Genomic DNA, 18,937 nt, shown 5'->3' with positions numbered 1-18,937 from the left:
CCCCTTTTGTCCCACCTTTCCCCATCCTGTTTCATGTCTCCAATCTTAATATTTTCTTTAATACTACTACTAAGAATAATAAATAAAATGTAATATAAAAGTTGATTTTCTCACAGTGATTTGGTCACGGTGATGGTCCGGGAGTTGAGAGAGTTTTGATCCGGGTAAAATTAACCATGGTTTTACTATAATAATATTGTAGTAACCATGTTTTTTTGATGGAAGCCATAGTTTTAATGCAATTAACCATGGTTTTACTTTGGTGATAATATAGTAACCATATTTAATTTTGTGGTTATTATGATTTTACTACTAAATATTATGGTGATACTATGATTACTTCAGTAAAACCATGGCTAATTTTTCTAAGGGAAGGTTAGGGTTAGGTTTGGGTAGGGGTTGGTGTAGGGTGTCCGTGGGACTCTAAATAAACACACTGCAGTGATGCCCCTTTACTGTATGTTAGTGTTTTATTAGAAGTGCAATTAGTATCTGCCACTATTTGCCCCGGTGTGCAAATAGCATCTAACACTATTTGCACCTAGTGCAAAGAAGATGCGTTGTGTGCTATTTACACTTAGTAAATAGCAAATAGCCTCTGCCTTTTATTTTAATTACAGATCTGCTTCTCAGTCAAACCTGGCAGCATCAAATCTGTATTAATGCATCATATTTACCAATAATTCAGTGAAGACATGTAAACAACAGAAATGTACTGTTTACCTCTAATATTTTTCCTTCAATCTGGATTAACCGTGCATATATATGTAGTAATTATATTCATTATGGTTTTCAAAAAAGAATTCAGCATGTCATGGAAGGCTATGATCCACAATATGCAATTAGGCAAAGAAATGTGTGATGCAGTGGTTTTCTTCAGGACCAAAGCACATGCTTTTGTTCTACTAAAAAAAGAGAAAAGCCTATTTGTTTCAGGCAACAGAAAGTGGTCAAATTAAAAAATTTTTACTGTGATAAATGCTTTGGTTTCATGAAAATAAATAAATAAATACATATCTGAATGAAGTTAACTAGTTATCAACCTGTTACCAGCATTTAAAAATGCAATTTCACTCTGGAACAACTGAAAGGTTCCCACTTTCTGTATTATAATAATCCAACTTACTATAACTTACTATAATAAATATAAATATAAAAATGCTAGAATCACACACCCACCCACCCAAAGATGTGAAACATGTAAACTGACATAATTTCTTATCTTAATTCGACAGTTCCCTTCAACAACTGTTATTGAAGGACATACAGTTCTTGAAACTTCTGGAATCACAAAATGAATCATTTGGGGGGGGGCTTGGAGTCAAAAAGGCTGAGAATCACTGATATGGACTACAATTTGCAATTAATATTCATTGTATGGGAAAGCTAGGACATTCTTCTAAACTTGTCAGTTTGCATTTCATGGAAGAAATAAAGCAATATGGGTTTGGGGGGAGGAAATGGCATGAACTGTTCATTTTTGTGACCCTCTAAATGTTTTATTGCTTTATTAAACCTATTGCTTTATTTAGAAGACATGAAAGAGTCCTTAAAGCACTTTCTTCTCTACAGTGGATTTCTATATTGCTCCTGTACTATATGTATACGAGTACCTGATTGAAAGAGGTTTCTTTCAGAGTCTGTGGTCCTCTCTCCATCATGGCATGAAGGGGCTCCAGCACGGCAAACATTCCCTTGACGTTCCTCTCTCCAAAGTACAGACGGGATGCCTCCTCCAGTCCCTCATGCCACATCTCATGCCACAGAATGGCCACCCTGATCAGCTCCTCACTCACCTGAAGACACAATCAGATACTGTCAGGTCCTTTTAGCGTACTACGTCAACCTGCGCAATTTTCTCTTTTGGCAGAGAAAAACTCAAAATGTGTACCTAATGCCACATTCATGTCTTAGCTAGTCGAATCGAGTGTGTGCTCGTACCATAATGGCCTGCTGGACGAGTGTGTTGCAGTGCTCACACATGTTCTTCAGGATCTTGTTGGCAGCATTGTGGCGAGCAGTGGTGGTGGACTTTGAGGCCACAGTGAGAGGATAAATCAAAGCCTGTGAGAGAAGATACAGAGACTAAGAGCATCACTGTGCTGCTAATAGATTAAATTACAGTTTACAAACAAACACTCAAGTGGCAACACTTCAGATCCTTCAAGCACTCTGGAATAGAGCAGTAATAGATGAGCACTTTGTGAGCTGAAAATGACCAAAAGTGCTCTGTGTGGGGGTGAAACATGCAGATTCTTAAAGACTGGTGGAGGTTTGGGCTTCTGGAGATTTACATCATTATCAGTGAATGTCATTATGATCACCTCTGCCCACACAAAATATCTAATTTAGGTGCAAACTTGCTACAAATTTGCCGCTCATTATTTTCACATGCAAATGAGCTTGTGATTCGCCGCAAACGTTTGCCAGAAGTTTGCAGCTCTTCACCGGTAATGGTGAACCTCCGGCAAACCTTTGGCAGCAATGGACAATTTGCTGCAAATCTACCACAAATCTCATTTGCATGAAATGAAAATTATCTGTGGGATTTTGCTGCAAATTTGCAGTGAACTCTCAATTTTTGTAAGGGTGCTTTAAGACCCGATTGACCCACAGCTGGTGTCAGTAAATTTGCAATGCACAAACTGGTTTTCACATCCAAAGTGCAACTGTGGTGTAACATATATCGCCAAATACAAGACCATTAATGATCTAATGGGACGCCCGTGCATGCTGGCTCTTTGTAAAATGATATGCAGCTAAAAATTGCACTCTGCTAACACATAATATCCTTACAGTTTACATTTATTTTGAATGTATTAAATAACTTTATTATTTATATTATATTATTATTTATTTTATGGTTATTAAGTCTGATCCATGTCAAATACTATTACTTATGTGGTGAAATGTGTATTTAAGCAGTAAAGACACACATTGCACATCTGCTGAGTATTTTTACTTAAATTATTTACTCGATGAACCTAAAATATTCTTTACTACAAACCATAAGCACCACTCTACAATAACTTCTATTACTGGGTGTTTCTTTAACTTCAGGCAACTTCATGTCCCAGGAGTAATTTTTGGAAAAACAAACAGATTTCAACTTTTTTCTTTTTGTTATATCAAGGTTAGTAAACATTTATTTAATATTAAACATTATTGTGTGCTAATGATTTATGTAAATTTTTCAAAAATGTTAAATTCCAACAATTGTGACAATTTCCCCCACACCAAACAATTTTGTTCCTAATAAAGTTTTGTCAAAAGTTAGTGTACTTGTTAACCAAGTGGACAAAAATGTCAGCGAAGAGCATGCTTGAGATGAAATATGAGACAAGTGATGTTTGAAGAAAACTAAGAAAATTCAAGGTAAATATCACTTGTGAGCAGAATATTTTTCAAATCAAGCTTAAATTCTGACAAATTATGTAAATAGTATGTAATTGTGTGTATTTAGGATACATAAAATGCTAGCTTTGAAATTAGCCTAAGCAAGACAAAATAGTCTGCTATTTAATAAAAACAAAAACAAAACAAAAAACATTTAAATAAATTCATTTTCATCAGTGTCATTTCCACCACTTAAATTCTATTAAAGACAACACAGAATTTGAGATGTGCTGGTAATGACACTGTGGTGGGAATCATTTTTAACTTATAAAGACAAAAATGAAAACATCTCCTATGATGCATGTACATTCACTGTTGGACTTTGTTAGTGAACAAATAATAATTATAATTAATAAACTAGTGAGAGTGTCAAAACTGTTTTAACAAAACTTTATTTACGGATGTCCACAGTGCTAAAAGTGCCCAAAGTTGAAGAAACACCCAAATATTAACAAACATTACTACATTCTATAATCCCTAACACAGGAAACACTGACTGGGTCCACTGACTCTATTTCGACTTATATGTAAGCAAGAGAGGTTTAGAATGAGAGATGGAAAGGAAATTGACTTAAAATCAAATATAATCAAAACACTAACATGACACTGAGAATTTGTATTGATTCTGGTGTGTTTGATTTGCTCAGATTGCTCAGGCAATCACCTCAACTGCTCATGTTTCAAACTATGTCACAGAACATTGTGATATAAAAAAAAAAAAGAAAAAAAAATGTCAGGATTGTTTAACTGATCTTGAAACAATCACATGCTGGGACTGACTGCTGGCCAGTGTTAAATCTGTTTTTTCACTTAAGAGCAGGAATTAATATTTGACACTGTCTGAAAACTAAACATCCTTGGATTATTGTTGTTGATTCTGGCTGAAGTTACCTGTGGGTGGTAGCGACCGATGTCGGTGAGCAGCTGGTGAATGAGACGTCCCACCAGTGCACGTGGGGTATCGATCCGAGCTATCAACTGAGGGATCACCTGATCGAGAAGAGAAAGATGATAGGAAGATTGTTTGTCAAGGCTCCAGACTACAAAAAGAACTAGAGATCCACTGGCTGCTAAAACACCAAGTGCCTTTTTTTTTAGTTGCCAAATTACACAATCACTTAATATAGATGGTTTTTCAGAAACTTTACTGTTGTAAAGGCCAGCACCAGTGTTTCCACATGTCAACACTCAAATGTGTTCCCAAAAATCTCTTTGTGCCATTTTACTTGTTTTTCTGTAGTGACATACTGCTAAAATACTGTTATTTATCCGTTTTTGAAGGTTTAAAAATTAGGGTGTTTTTCCAGGCAGGCCCGACTCCAGTTTTAAGATGTACGGCAGGCCATAGGATCCAGAACAGTGGAGGGGGTTGCACGGAAGTGTGGTTGCCAAGGTGGGGAAAGCTCATGACTGGGTGGGCCAGGCCAACCAGTGGAGCCGGGCCAGATAAATATCACTTGGTAAGAGTGCAAAGAGCAGCTAAAACCTGGCCTGCAGCTCCCTCCCATCAGGGCATACATGGATGACATGAGCACACTCACCACAACCAAGGCACACACCATGCGACTGCTGAGAAAGCTGCAGGAGAACATCGAGTGGGCCTGGATGAAGATAAGCCGAGCAAGTCCAGGAGCATATCAATCGTTAAAGGGAAGCTGTCAGATCAACGCTTCCACATTGGTGATGAGCCCATACCAACTGTGAGTGAGAAACCAGTCAAAAGCCTGGGAGCCTGGTATGATGCAACCCTCAAGGACACAGACCAAGTGGACCAGTATCGACAGGTCCTTTCTTCCTGGCAGGTTGAAGCTCTGGTGCCTTCAATTTGGTCTCCTACCCCAGCTGATGTGGCCACTGACCATCTACGAGGCCTCAATATCAAAGGTCGACAAGCTGGAGAGGATGATCAGCTAATTTGCCAGAAAGTGGCTAGGTCTCCCCAGGTGCCTTAGCAACATAGGGCTCTATGGAAAAGGCATCCTGGAACTTCCCATCTCCAGTCTTTCAGAGGAGTTCAAGTGCACCAAAGGCAGGCTGGAGATGACACTGACAGAATCCCGTGACCCATGTGTAGCCTAAACTGCTCCCACCCTGGCAACTGGGAGGAAGTGGACCCCATCGGTAGCTTCACAGCAGGAAAAGTCAGCCCTCAAGCACAGGGACATTGTTGGCCACGTGCAACAAGGGAGAGGAGGCCTCGGCCTTGGAGAGGGCAAACCATCCTGGTACAAGGCAATTCCATCTCAGCGACGAGGTCTCGTGGTCGAGGAGGTGCGTCACAAGAGCAGGCAGCGAGGTGCGCAAAGTCCATTTCTCAAGCAAAGCAAGGGCAGTGGATGATATGGGAGGGAGTTGAGAAGAGAAAGTTCTTTTGGAAGGAGTTGTGGGACATGGAAGCATTTCAAACCAGCTTCATTATATGAGCCACATACAATGTCCTGTCATCTCCCAAAAACCTCAGCCAATGGTATGGCAAAGACCCTACATGCCCACTCTGTCCATCCTCAGCAAACCTGAAGCACATTCTCGTCGGTTGCAAGACAAGCCTTATACAAGGCCGTTACACCTGGCGGCACAATCAAGTACTGAAGTGCCTAGCAGCTACGCTGGAGAGCAGACAGACAGCCAGCCATCAACGCCACCTCTGGGAAGGTGCAAAGCAACCCAAGGCCTGCACTTCAAAACCAGAGGCCGGGTAGCTGGGAGTGGCACAGGATTGGAAGCTACTGGTGGACCTGGAACAGAGGCTCTGCTTCCCAACTGAGATCGCCATGACCAACCTCAGACCGGACCTCATGCTTTGGTCCACCTCAATTCGCACCACCTACATCATAGAGCATACAGTGCCCTGGGAGGATGCTGTGGATGAGGCCTATGAACGGAAGAGGCTTAAGTACACTGAGCTGGCAGCCGACGCTGAACAACATGGCTGGAAAGTGAAGGTTTGTCCAGTGGAAGTTAGCTGCAGAGGCTCCGTAGGCATGTCAACTACCACGCTGCTTAAGGACATTGGAATCCGAGGCCAGGCCCAATGTCAAGCCATCAAAGCCCTCTCCAGTGTGGCTGAAAGGGCAAGCCAGTGGCTCTGGATTAAGAGGAGAGACAAAACCTGGGCTCCAAAATAACATCAAGAATGAGATGATGTCGAGGGGGGTGAGCCTGGGATGCCAGGCCTCATCCCTGAACCCTCTGGAGGTGTAGTGGGCTCATCAGTGAAACGCTGAGGAAGGAGGGCGCCCACTTGAAAACCCTGAGATGTCATCATCATTCCCACTCATAACAGCAAGGGCTCAAGGTATGTACAACAAACAAGGGATTGTATTACCTAGACCTAAATAAATCAATAATTTTTAAATAAAAATAATTATAATATATACAATAAATATAATAATTCAAATAACTAAAGTACATTCCATTAGTGTTTTAGACAAGTGCAGCATCGATTAGGCAATTGTAACAGGTAAAGTTGGATGAGGAGGAGACGGGAACTGTCTGAACAGTAAACATAAACTTTAATGACATAAATGAACTTAAAACAACATAAAACATAAGGACACACACACACAACGTGGCCGTGTGCGTCTCACTCTCTCCTGAACAGGCGCCTCCAGCTACCCTTAATCTCGCTCTCCTGCTGATCAGCTGATTCAGCGCCGGCCGAGAATCATCACAACCTGCCAACGCCCTCCTCCTCGTCACAGCAATATAAGTGGTTTTAGATTCAATATATAGAAGGCAATATATATATTTCCATATCACTGAACATAAACTTATCATTGGCCTACAGTCTACAACAATCCATTTTGCAATTGAATTCATCAATATGTCTGAGGTTATTATAAGGGATTTTCTAAGAACGCTTCAATGTACACACATATCAGACGGACCCTTTTGGAGCATCTCGTTTTGATTGTGTTGTGTCATAAACACAGTGTTTTAGGACACTCTGTCAAGATAAATATAGTTTGAAACCTAGAAAAACACATCCCCAGACACTGCATTTGGAATTGCGCTCTGTCCTGCTGTGTATGAACACAAGAACGAGTCACAATCATCCGATGTCACAATCATGCCAATCATGTACAGTACTTTGAAAAATATAGTCATCTGCAGTGTGTGTTTTTTGTTGCCTTTACAGCTGTGCGTCTGCATAGATTTGCACTTACTGCCCCCTGCTGAAAACATGACGGTGATATTTCAAGCCTGAATTGCTCTGATGGTAAGAATATTCCTTATGGTCAGAGGGCATGATTGTGTTAAATATTATTTTTATTTTTTAAACAATTAATCACACCAAAATAACATGTTAAAAACGACAGCCCTAATATGTTATTATGTATTGTTTGGAATAATGTTTTTGTAAGATTTATTTTAATTTTTTTTATAAGAACACCATTTATTACAGTGAAACACTGTTGAAAATGTAACTATTTAATTACAAATACCATATTAACCATAACCAATATCATCATATTAATGAGTCACCAGTAATTAGACTGATGTATGTCACTCAAACCTTAAGTACACGGCAGGGTCAGAAATTAACTTTCCATTAAGTGACAGTATGTTACACATGAACTTTAAACAGGGGCATTTTATAAATTTGTAGGGCCTTTTTCTTTTCAAATCAAATTAAAAATGTCATCCTTTTATGTCAAATACTTGAGGAAATCATTATGGGGCATTTTTGCCCTATACTTCACTTTTAGTGGCATTTTGGACATGAGGCCCCTTTCATTTCTGACCCTAACCGATTTGTGAATCTGTTCAAGTGGTTCATTAAAAATAACCAACTCATATGAATGATTTATTAGTGAATCGGGCATCACAGGTCACATTGTGCAGTGGCGGATCTTGGAATAGGCAGCTGCCTAGCGCGGCAGCATTCTCAGGGGTGCCCCAACGAGTCACGCCATGCTGCTGCACAAGTGTTGGGAAGTAATAGTTTAGCTACTTATTCCAGCAGGTAACATGACAAAACATTGCTTTTTGTCACACTGTATTATACACAAAGCAGCCAAGCAAACCGAGACAGTAATCAAACAAGTTCCATGCACCATCCTCTCCCTCTTGTAAGAAGTCCAAAACATTCAAGTGAACTGGTTTGTTTGGATGCTTCATGAAAGTGAACCGGTTAAAAAAACAGTCCACCAATCCATGTAGCTTTGGGTAGTCCAATTAATTTTAGTGAATCAGTTTGTTTGTCTTAGCAGTCAATGTGTCTTCTTTTAAGAAGCAACATTTTCAACTTTTTAACACCTTTCTAACAACTCTTTAGACTCAGTTAATATAAAATTGTTTTATTCATTGTGTTTAGTATATATTAATTTATGTTCAATTTAGTAAGTTTCACTTAGCATTAATTTATTTGCAAAATTTCATGTTGCCATTTTACTTTTAATGTTACCCTAATTAAGATTATTATTGTTTTTTTGTGCCAGAACTGGCAAAATGTCTAGTACATTTATAGATTAATTAAATAGGCCTACCCTTTGTTGATGGTTATATTATAAAAACATTTTCTTCCTTTAACATGGGGGAGGCTCATGTCTAATCTCGTCTAGCGCACCATGCAAGTTAGGACTGCCACTCATTTTGTGTTTGTTGATGCTTGCAGTGAGGACAACACAACAGATACTGAATAGCATTTCAGGAAACAGAGGTACACACTAAAGGTGTAATTGACGCCTCTTCACCAGATGAAATCTGACAAAAGATGCATGTAAAGTTTGCACTTCTGTTGCAAATGTCAACTTGTTTTTAAATTACAGTCACAAATTTTTTATTTTGTTGCAAATGTGACCATCTTAGTTGCAGTCTGAAGCCCTGCATATGTGCAGAGCAGTAGGAAATGGTCTTACCTGTAACCAGGTGTCTATCTGAATGGTCTTTATACCCTCCACTAGAGCTTCATTCACCTCAGGCCAGTGGCCGTAGTCAAACCATAAGGTCAGGACTCTAAAGGTAAAGGTGACAATAATTTGTAATTATCTTTTTGCTTGCATGGCACAAGCAAAAATGAATCAACATAAATTTCCATCATAATGTGGCCCCAAAATCTTAAACATGTCTGAAGGCCATTGCATTTTATAACAAAATATCAAAGTAGGTGGCATCAGCAAGCAAATGCTGCAAAGAGCTTTTCACATAACTAACTTCACAATTATGACAAAAACTTTTATGCAGCTGGTGTGGCAGTGATTTGTAGTGTATGTATGAAGTCAGTTCTCCTCAGGTTCACACAGGTGTAGTTCAGGACATTAACTATTGACATGGTAATATTTGACTACCAGAAAGGGTCAATACTTTTGTCTTCATTTTAAATACTATATCTACTGTTTTATCATTTCATTCTAGAAAACTGAAATTTCGTTGTCTAATGCAATGACATTCAGACATTTCAGTCACTGTGAATTCACACTGTAGTTTACCCTCACAGCTTGTGAAGACCAGATAAAAAAGGACTGTCATGTTGTTTCAGTGCATTATGCCACAAGGGGGAGCTCCCATTCAGAGTCAGAAAAAAACACACAATTCAATGTTATTGTTGCCTAGACTACTGAGTGCCCTCTTACCTCAGTGTGTCCTGTAAGTTATTTCCACGTGAGAGCGAGATAGATCGGAAAAACCCCTGCACTGCAGGCACTGTGTAGAGAAGCAGAGTCTTGGACAAATCCTGCAAAATAGAAAACCACAGAAATCAACCCCAAACATTACATGACTACGTCAGAGTAAATAAAATCAATTTCATGTCAACATAATTAAATACACCTTATTTCTATTTACTCTGTCAAGTGCATTTGCTGTTTATTTACCTTAATCTGTTGATAGTTATTTAGCTTTTCATAAAACTGTTGAACTAGCTAAATGACAGCAAAGAAGGGCATTAGAGGATAAACACACTGACGCAATTGGCGTAACCAGAGACAGTTTAGCAGAAACGGAAAACTGGTATTAAAATTAACTGGAGAAATTGAAACACTCAATGGCCATTGGACGTAGAAAAGGAAGTCCCGCTTACAGGTAAAAGAGCCAATAACCCTTTTATATACAGACATCACCTGTCAGTCAACTCGAGAACGTGCATGCGTATTAGCTGAACCAGCCTGAAAAATTGCAAGTTTTTTTACCTTGATGTGAGCGAAAGCAGCACAAATTATTATACCATCATTGTCAGATTTTACTGCTGATTTTAAATACATATGTTTGTTGACCATAATCCCGACCAACTCTTTTGGAAATTTCGGTCTTCCTCCATTCAAGTAGATTTATGATGCTTGTTTACATATTAAATAGCTGCCCAGCCTGACCAGGAGCTTTCCAAAGATGGCCGCTGAACTGACTTGCCTTGAAAGGGACTTTGGCAACAAATGAAAGACGTAACCCCATTTTCCTGTTAATCCATTTTAAATTTGTTTACTTGTTTTAGAATTTTTTTTTTTTAAATGGTTTGGAAATTCAGTAAATGGCAAATGCTGGTGAAAGCTTCGCACACAAGCTTCCAGTGTTACTGGTTCCGATAAAAGGTTGAAGTCTGGCTTTAGTTAGGTCTGCACCTCATTGACTTTCTTCTGTCCAGGTGAGGGTATGGGACTGTGTTCTGTGCTGTCTGCTTCACTGTCACTGTTACTGGCTTCGCTGTTGGCATTGGCGCTGGTGCCGCTAGTGTGTCGTAGTTTCTTCTTCTCGTCACGGCCTTGGTTCTGGTGTTTGTAGTGAAGTACGGCTTCAAAGTTCATGACTGCCCAAGCGTGCCAGGCCTGCAGAGAAAATAACAATTATACTGAGCTGAACACATCACTTTCACAAAAAGTTCCAACTGTTAGCAGAAAAAACACCTGCAAAAACACATTCGTATATTAAATAAGAGGCAGCTCTCGTTCCAGTGGATGAACGCGTGACTGTGACTAAGATAAACATTTTTCAAGAAGCAGTGGAAAAAAAAACTGTGGCCTTGAAAGATCTTGGAGAAAACAGTAATTCCAGCTAAATGCTTCTAATTAAACATGTCTAGGTCATATTTCAAACCTAAATTAAAAGAATTAAGATTTTTAACACTTAATGAGATTAAGATTTGTTACACTATTTTCATAACAATTATGCACATATTCCAAATTGTCATCATCTTCAAGCCAAAAAAAAAACATTAAAATTTTTTTTATATACACACACACACACACACACACACACACACACACACACACACACACAAAAGTTTTAGGCACTTGGGAAAAATGTTGCATAGTGAAGATGTCTTCAAAAATAACTACACAAATAGTTTTCATTTATCAATTAACATCATAAAAAGTCCAGTAAAAAAAAATAAATAAATAAAAAAAAAAGCTAAATCAATATTTGATGTGACCACTTTGTCTTCAAAACAGCACCAATTCTCCTAGGTATTCCTGCATGCAGTTTTTCTTGGTTGTTGGCAGATAGAATGTTCCAAGCTTGGAGAATTTGCCACAGCTCTTCTATCTATTTCGGTTGTCTCAATTGCTTCTGTCTCTTCTTGTAATCCCAGACTGACTCTATATTCAGTGGGGGGCTCAGCAAAAAAAGAAACGTCCCTTTTTCAGGACACTGTATTTTAAAGATAATTTTGTAAAAATCCAAATAACTTTATAGATCTTTATTGTAAAGGGTTTAAACAATGTTTTCCATGCTTGTTCAATGAACCATAAACAATTAATGAACATGCACCTGTGGAACACTAACAGCTTACAGACAGTAAGCAATTAAGGTAACATTTATAAAAACTTAGGACATTAAAGAGACCTTTCTGCTGACTCTGAAAAACACCAAAAGAAAGATGCCCGGGGTCCCTGCTCATCTGCGTGAACGTGCCGTAGGCATGCTGCATGGAGGCATGAGGACTGCAGATGTGGCCAGGGCAATAAATTGCAATGTCTGTACTGTGAGATGCCTAAGACAGTGCTACAGGGAGACAGGAAGGATAGCTGATCGTCCTCACAGTGGCAGACCACATGTAATAACACCTGCACAGGATCAGTACATCCGAATATCACACCTGCAGGACAGGTACAGGATGGCAACAACAACTGCCCGAGTTACACCAGGAACACACAATCCCTCCATCAGTGCTCAGACTGTCCACAATAGGCTGAGAGAGGCTGGACTGAGGGCTTGTAGGCCTGTTGTAAGGCAGGTCCTTACCAGACATCACTGGCAACAACATCGCTTATGGGCACAAACCCACCTTCGCTGGACCAGACAGGACTGACAAAAAGTGCTCTTCACTGATGAGTCGTGGTTTTGTCTCACCAGGGGTGATGGTCAGACTCATATTTATCGTCAAAGGAATGAGCGTTACACTGAGGCCTGTAATCTGGAGTGGGATAGATTTGGAGGTGGAGGGTCCGTCATGGTCTGGGGCAGTGTGTCACAGCATCATCGGACTGAGCTTGTTGTCACTGCAGGCAATCTCAACGCTGTGCGTTACAGGGAAGACATCCTCCTCCCTCATGTGGTACCCTTCCTGCAGGCTCATCCTGACATGACCCTCCAGCATGACAATGCCACCAGCCATACTGCTCGTTCTGTGCATGATTTCCTGCGAGACAGGAATGTCAGTGTTCTGCCATGGCCAGCGAAGAGCCCGGATCTCAATCCCATTGAGCACGTCTGGGACCTGTTGGATCGGAGGATGAGAGCTAGGGCCATTCCCCCCAGAACTGTCCGGGAACTTGCAAGTGCCTTAGTGGAAGAGTGGGGTAACATCTCACAACAAGAACTGGCAAATCTGGTGCAGTCCATGAGGAGGAGATGCACTGCAGTACTTAATGCAGCTGGTGGCCACACCAGATACTGACTGTTACTTTTGATTTTGAGCCCCCCTTTGTTCAGGGACACATTATTCCATTTCTGTTAATCACATGTCTGTGAAACTTGTTCAGTTTATGTCTTAGTTGTTGAATATTTTTATGTTCATACAAATATTTACACATGTTAAGTTTGCTGAAAATAAAAGCAGTTGAATGTGAGAGGACGTTTCTTTTTTTGCTGAGTTAAATATATATATATATATATATATATATATATATATACACACACACACACACACACACATATACTGGCAGCAAAAAGTTTGGAATAATGTACAGATTTTGCCATTATGGAAAGAAATTGGTAATTTTATTCACCAAAGTGGCATTCAACTGATCACAATATAAAGTCAGGACATTAATAACGTGAAAAATTACTATTAAGATTAGATTTTTTTTTTAAAACTACTTCAAAGAGTTCATCAAAAATTTCACCCCATGCTTCCTATAGCACTTGCCATAGATATGGCTGTCTTGTCGGCCACTTCTCACGCACCTTACAGTCTAGCTGATCCCACAAAAGCTCAATGGGGTTAAGATCCTTAACACTCTTCCAATATCTGTTGTCCAATGTCTGTGTTACTTTAATAATAATAACAGGAGAGTCACGTGATGCCATGCAAGGATCAGACGTGTGAACGGCGAGCTCTGTGCACTTTGCTAGTTTTAACACTTTTATTGACATAAACTGGTGAGATTCAATACACTCTGTTCCATAACTGTTCTAGGAGGACAATATGTCAAAGAATTCAAAATCCTTGGGCTCTGGAGACATTAAAAGACACTTACATGCTCAAGCTGACGCCCCCGTGCAGGCCGCGAGCCTGGGAGTCAATTTAGTTGGGGAGGTGCGGGAAATGCGGCGAGAGATGCTGAACATGTCGGCAATGCTGATGAAGGTTGTTGCTGACTTGGAGGATCTTGCTGTGATACGTCGATCGATCACAGCCATGGAGGCAAAGTTCACTGATGTGGTTACAAGAGTGGGGGATGTCGAGAAACGGATCGATTACCTGAAGTCATCGGAGAGGGAATAATCTGCCAATCCGCTAGTGACCAAGGTGGATTTGGAGCATGTCTAGGAGAAGTTGGAGGACATGGAGAACCGTAGCCGGCGGAATAACGTCCGAATCGTCGGAATTCCTGAGGGAGAAGAGGGACAGGATGTGGTGAAATTCCTGGACGGGCTCTTTCTGAATCTGCTCGACATAGCAGGCCATAAACTGGAAATTGAGCGAGCTCACAGGGTTCCTGCTCGGCCTTCTGCGGAGGGAGACATGCCCCGATCAATTCTGACCAAATTACGCGAGGCAAGGAGTAAAGGAAGGCTTTCTTGGAAGAACCACAGCATTTTTGCAAATTCGACAAGAGAGAAACGTGATCGATTCAAGGAATGCTAGAAACTTTTACATCAACGGAAGGTTGCTTTTGCACTGTTATTCCCGGCCAAATTGAGAATAGATGCTAAGGATGGCCGTAAAACTTTCACATGCCCACAGCAAGCGATGTTCTTCATAAAGACAATGGAGTAAGTCATCTTGTTGTACTCACATTGCAGCTGAGTGGACCGCCTCACTGAACATTCGCTTGACTGTTTGAAGAATCCGCATGCTCTATTTATGCTGGTTCCGCCTAGCGGCTCGAGTTTATTTTGTAGAGTAACACACCTTCAGGACAGTTTTATGGATGAATCTGCGCGCTCTTTGTGCTTGGTCCACCTATAGGTTGGAGTTTGTTTTGTAGAGCAACACACCTTCAGGACAGTTTTATGGATGAAACTACACGCTCTTTGTGCTTGTTCTGCCTATTGTCTGGAGTTTGTTTTATAGATTATCTTTTGCTGTGTATAGAAACACCGGACTTGAGCAATCCGACGGCAAGCCTGTCGCGGGGGTTCTCGTAGGCATGCATGGACTGTTTATGGAGGGATGGATGCCAGTTGGCACTGCCGTGCACGGGGTTAATGCGCACATTTTTCCTTTTTTCTGTTTGTTTTGTTCTGGGGGATGTTCGGGTTTTGATGGTTGCACTAATGTTGGAATGTGGTCTTTATAATCTTGTTTTTGACACACGATCTATTTTTTCTTATATGTCAAAATGCCAAATGTTAATATGATTGGATTGTCTCTCTTCATGTGGAATGTGAATGGGTTGGGACACCCCATAAAAAGAAGGAAGGTTATTTCTCTTCTTAAGCGTAAGAAATATGATATAGTGTTTCTTCACGAAATGCACCTTTCTCCGCAGGAAGCTGAAAAAATTGGGAAGATATGGGGTGGGAATTTTTTTTTTTTTTAGAGTGCTGGCTCAAGTAAGAGCAGGGGAGTCATTATGCTGATAAGTAAACATCTACAATTCATATGTCTCAAACAGAGTAAAGATAAATTAGGAAGCGTCATTACTGTTTTAGCTGAAATTCAGGGAAAAAGTCTTATTTTGGCTAATATTTATGCACCTAAAGTTGATGATCAGGGCTGTTTTATAGATCTTGAAAGGATGTCGCAAGCCGCTGGCACCCCTCATGATATAATATTGGGAGGAGACTTTCATCTTTTGATGGACTCAGTCCTTGATCATAGTGAAGCAAAAGTGTGCAAGCCCCCTAGAGCAACATTGACGCTTCACAGGATGTGTAAAATCTTGGTCTTACAGATATTTGGAGACTTTTGAACCCATCTGGTAGGGACTATACATTTTTTTCATCAGTCCATAAGATTTACTCTAGAATAGATACATATATATATATATATATATATATATATATATATATATATATATATATATATATATATCTAAGTCCCTCATTTCATCTGTTGTTGATTGCTCAACTGGAAACATTTTAGTCTCAGATCATGCCCTGGTGTGTTTAGAGGTGTTGCCACATACAGAGAAAAAGAAATCATATAGTTGGCGCTTTAATGTATCCCTTTTGCATAACCCTGAATTCCAACAAATGCTAAAGGCTGAAATTAATGTCTATATGGAGACCAACTGGTCCTCAGTATCCTCTGTGGGTGTGGCTTAGGAGGCACTTAAGAAATTCTTAGGGGCCGGATCATACAGTATGCCTCATTCACCAAAAAATCCAAAGCACAAGAACTCGTGGAATTGGAAGGGAATATTAAAAGTGCCGAGGCAGAGCTGAAGCGCCGAATGTCGTCAAATGTCCTCAGGGAATTGACCTGATTGAAATACAGATTTAATACTATTTTGTCACGGAAGGTGGAGTTTTGGCTATTCAGGGCAAGACAGTTATACTTTGAGTTGGAGGACAAGGCAGGGAAAATTCTGGCAAGGTATATACAGTTGCAAACAAAATGATTCAACCCCCCTGACCAGCAATACATTCTGGTGATGTGAATTAAAACAAATCAACTAAAACCTCAGCAAAACAGTCAAAGTAAGTTTTTAATACACATTTGAGTGATTTTGAGAACAAAGAGTTCAGTTTACCCAAATTTTAAAATTAAAAATAACTAATTCTCTCCACAAATGTCAATTTCAAAATATTCAACCCCCAAAGTCTATCATTTGTGGAGCATCCTTTATCCTTAATAACAGCAAATAAATGTTTCAGGTAAGTGTTCTCAGACTTCGGACACCTCTCTATTTGAATTTTTATACATTTCTCATGAGCAAAAACTTCCAGCTCATTGACATTCTTTGGTTTCTGTGCTGCCACTGCTTTCTTGAAATCCCAACAAAGGTCTGCAATGGGATTTTAATGATGGAATGAAAGGGCCATTGAAGGACATTCCACGACCTATCCCTGAACCAGATTTTGGACAACTTGGATGTATCCTTGGTGTTAATGTCTTGCTGGAAAGTCCAGTGATCACCGAGCTTCAATTTACACACTGAAGGCATCACATTTTTCATGCCAAAATGGCCTGATACCTGAAAGAATCCATGGTGTCAGTCACATAGTCAGGATAGCCGTTTCCTGCAGCCGCAAAACACCCCCATAACAGGACTGACCCACCTCCATGCTTGACTGTGGGAATGGTGTCAATCTTGTCATCACTTTGTCATCTTACTCCAGGAGTACTGCTGACCCATGGGTCTAAAATTCATTTTCAGTTTAGTGTCATACATCTATAAAACCTTCTTTCAGGACTCCACAGGTCTTTCCTACTTCTTTCCTATTACTTCTTGAATATTCAAGTCAACATTTCCCTTGGTGAAGTTTTGCTTTCTTCCACACCCCAAGAAGGCTGCTGTTGTACCATATTTAAAAAATGTATGAATGGTGCTGCCAACTTTGTCTATTGGAAATTGAAGTGCCTTGGAAATGTACTTTTAGCCATGACCTTTCTTGTGTAATGAAATAATCTCCTCTATTAGCTTCTGAGACAGCTTATTTTTAATTGCATTTGTTGCATAGAAATACATTTTTGCTTGCAGCGCTAAACTTAAATTTTAAAACTTTAAGTGCCATTGCAGATTGATGACTTAATTTAGTTTTAAAACAATTACTTGTGTAGCCTTACATATTTAAGAAACAGCTACATGCAATAGGGGTTGAATAAATATGGCTGTATTTTTAAAAAATCCTGCTATTTACAAATATTAGGTTATATATTCACACTATGACTTTGAATGTGTCACTCAACTTATATAGATGTAAAGTTTTAAAATTCTGGGTCATCAGAAAAGCTTACCTTTGTAAATCCTTACTGTCTTGGGGGGGGGGGGGGGGGGGCATTGATATTAATAATGCTTTTAAAGAATTCTATCTTGATCTCTATAGTTCCACATCTTTGTCTACTGATGAAGATATTAGAAACATTGTGGAACCATTAGAACTTCCTAAACTGACAAATAAGCAAAACAATTCTCTTGATTCTGAGATAACCTTGGAGGAGCTTCATGAGGTAATTAAGGCCTTGCCTACAGGCCAGATGGTTTTGCAGCTGAATTTTTTTGATCTTATGCTACAAAACTGGCTCCACTTTTGCTAGAAGTTTATACGGAATCATTAAAGAATGGAAAGCTTCTGCCAACCATGACACAAGCCCAGATCAGTCTGATTCTTTAAAAGGACAAAGATCCAAACAAGTGTAAGAGTTACTATCCAATTCCCCTGATCCAGCTAGACGTTAAAATATTGTCAAAAATTTATATAAGTTATGACATCTCTTATACTTATAGATCAGGTGGGGTTTATTCAGGGCCATAGCTCTTCTGATAACATTAGGCGTTTCATCAATATTATGTGGTCAGTGGCAAATGATCAGACTCCGGTCGCTGCCATCTCACTTGATGCCGAAAAGGCGTTTGATATGGTAGAATGAGATTATCTTTTTAAGATTTTGGAAATGTATGGGTTCGGGAATACTTTTATTGGATGGATTAAGTTACTTTATAGACACCCGGCAGTGGCGGTACAAACCCTGCCCTGAAACCATTAGCAGTTGCAATAAGAAAGGAGGATGATTTTCCAGGGGTGGTGGCGGGAGGTGTGGCGCATAAGCTTTTGCTTTACGCAGATGATATTTTATTACTCTTCTCTGACCCTACTAGATCTATGCCTTGCCTCCACAGAATTATTAATTCTTTTTCTAAGTTCTCAGGATACAGAGTTAATTGGCCTAAACCGAAGCTTTGGCTCTGACAGCGTACTGCCCGGTAACGGATTTTCAGCTGGGCGCCTTCCAGTGGCCCAAACAGGGCATTAAGTATTTGGGTATTTTATT

The 18,937-nt window shown here is 39.8% G+C and overlaps 1 protein-coding gene across 2 annotated transcripts in view; it reads right to left on the bottom strand.

The window, feature by feature from the left end:
• mtor (mechanistic target of rapamycin kinase) overlaps positions 1–18,937 on the bottom strand; it is a 317,851-nt gene that overhangs the window by 40,732 nt on the left and 258,182 nt on the right. For both annotated transcript variants that reach the window (XM_051670135.1, XM_051670136.1), the window contains exons 39-44: positions 10,953–11,156; positions 9,972–10,072; positions 9,258–9,354; positions 4,288–4,386; positions 1,942–2,064; positions 1,614–1,796 (exon numbers count right to left, since the gene is read on the bottom strand). In XM_051670135.1, coding sequence (XP_051526095.1) covers positions 1,614–1,796; positions 1,942–2,064; positions 4,288–4,386; positions 9,258–9,354; positions 9,972–10,072; positions 10,953–11,156 — 807 coding nt within the window. The remainder of the gene's footprint in view (positions 1–1,613; positions 1,797–1,941; positions 2,065–4,287; positions 4,387–9,257; positions 9,355–9,971; positions 10,073–10,952; positions 11,157–18,937) is intronic.

This window comes from Myxocyprinus asiaticus, chromosome 33 (assembly GCF_019703515.2).
Source record: "Myxocyprinus asiaticus isolate MX2 ecotype Aquarium Trade chromosome 33, UBuf_Myxa_2, whole genome shotgun sequence".
NCBI classification, from domain to species: domain Eukaryota; kingdom Metazoa; phylum Chordata; class Actinopteri; order Cypriniformes; family Catostomidae; genus Myxocyprinus; species Myxocyprinus asiaticus.
Note: the sequence above shows the minus strand (reverse complement) of the source record. Positions and strands in the feature narration are given on the sequence as shown.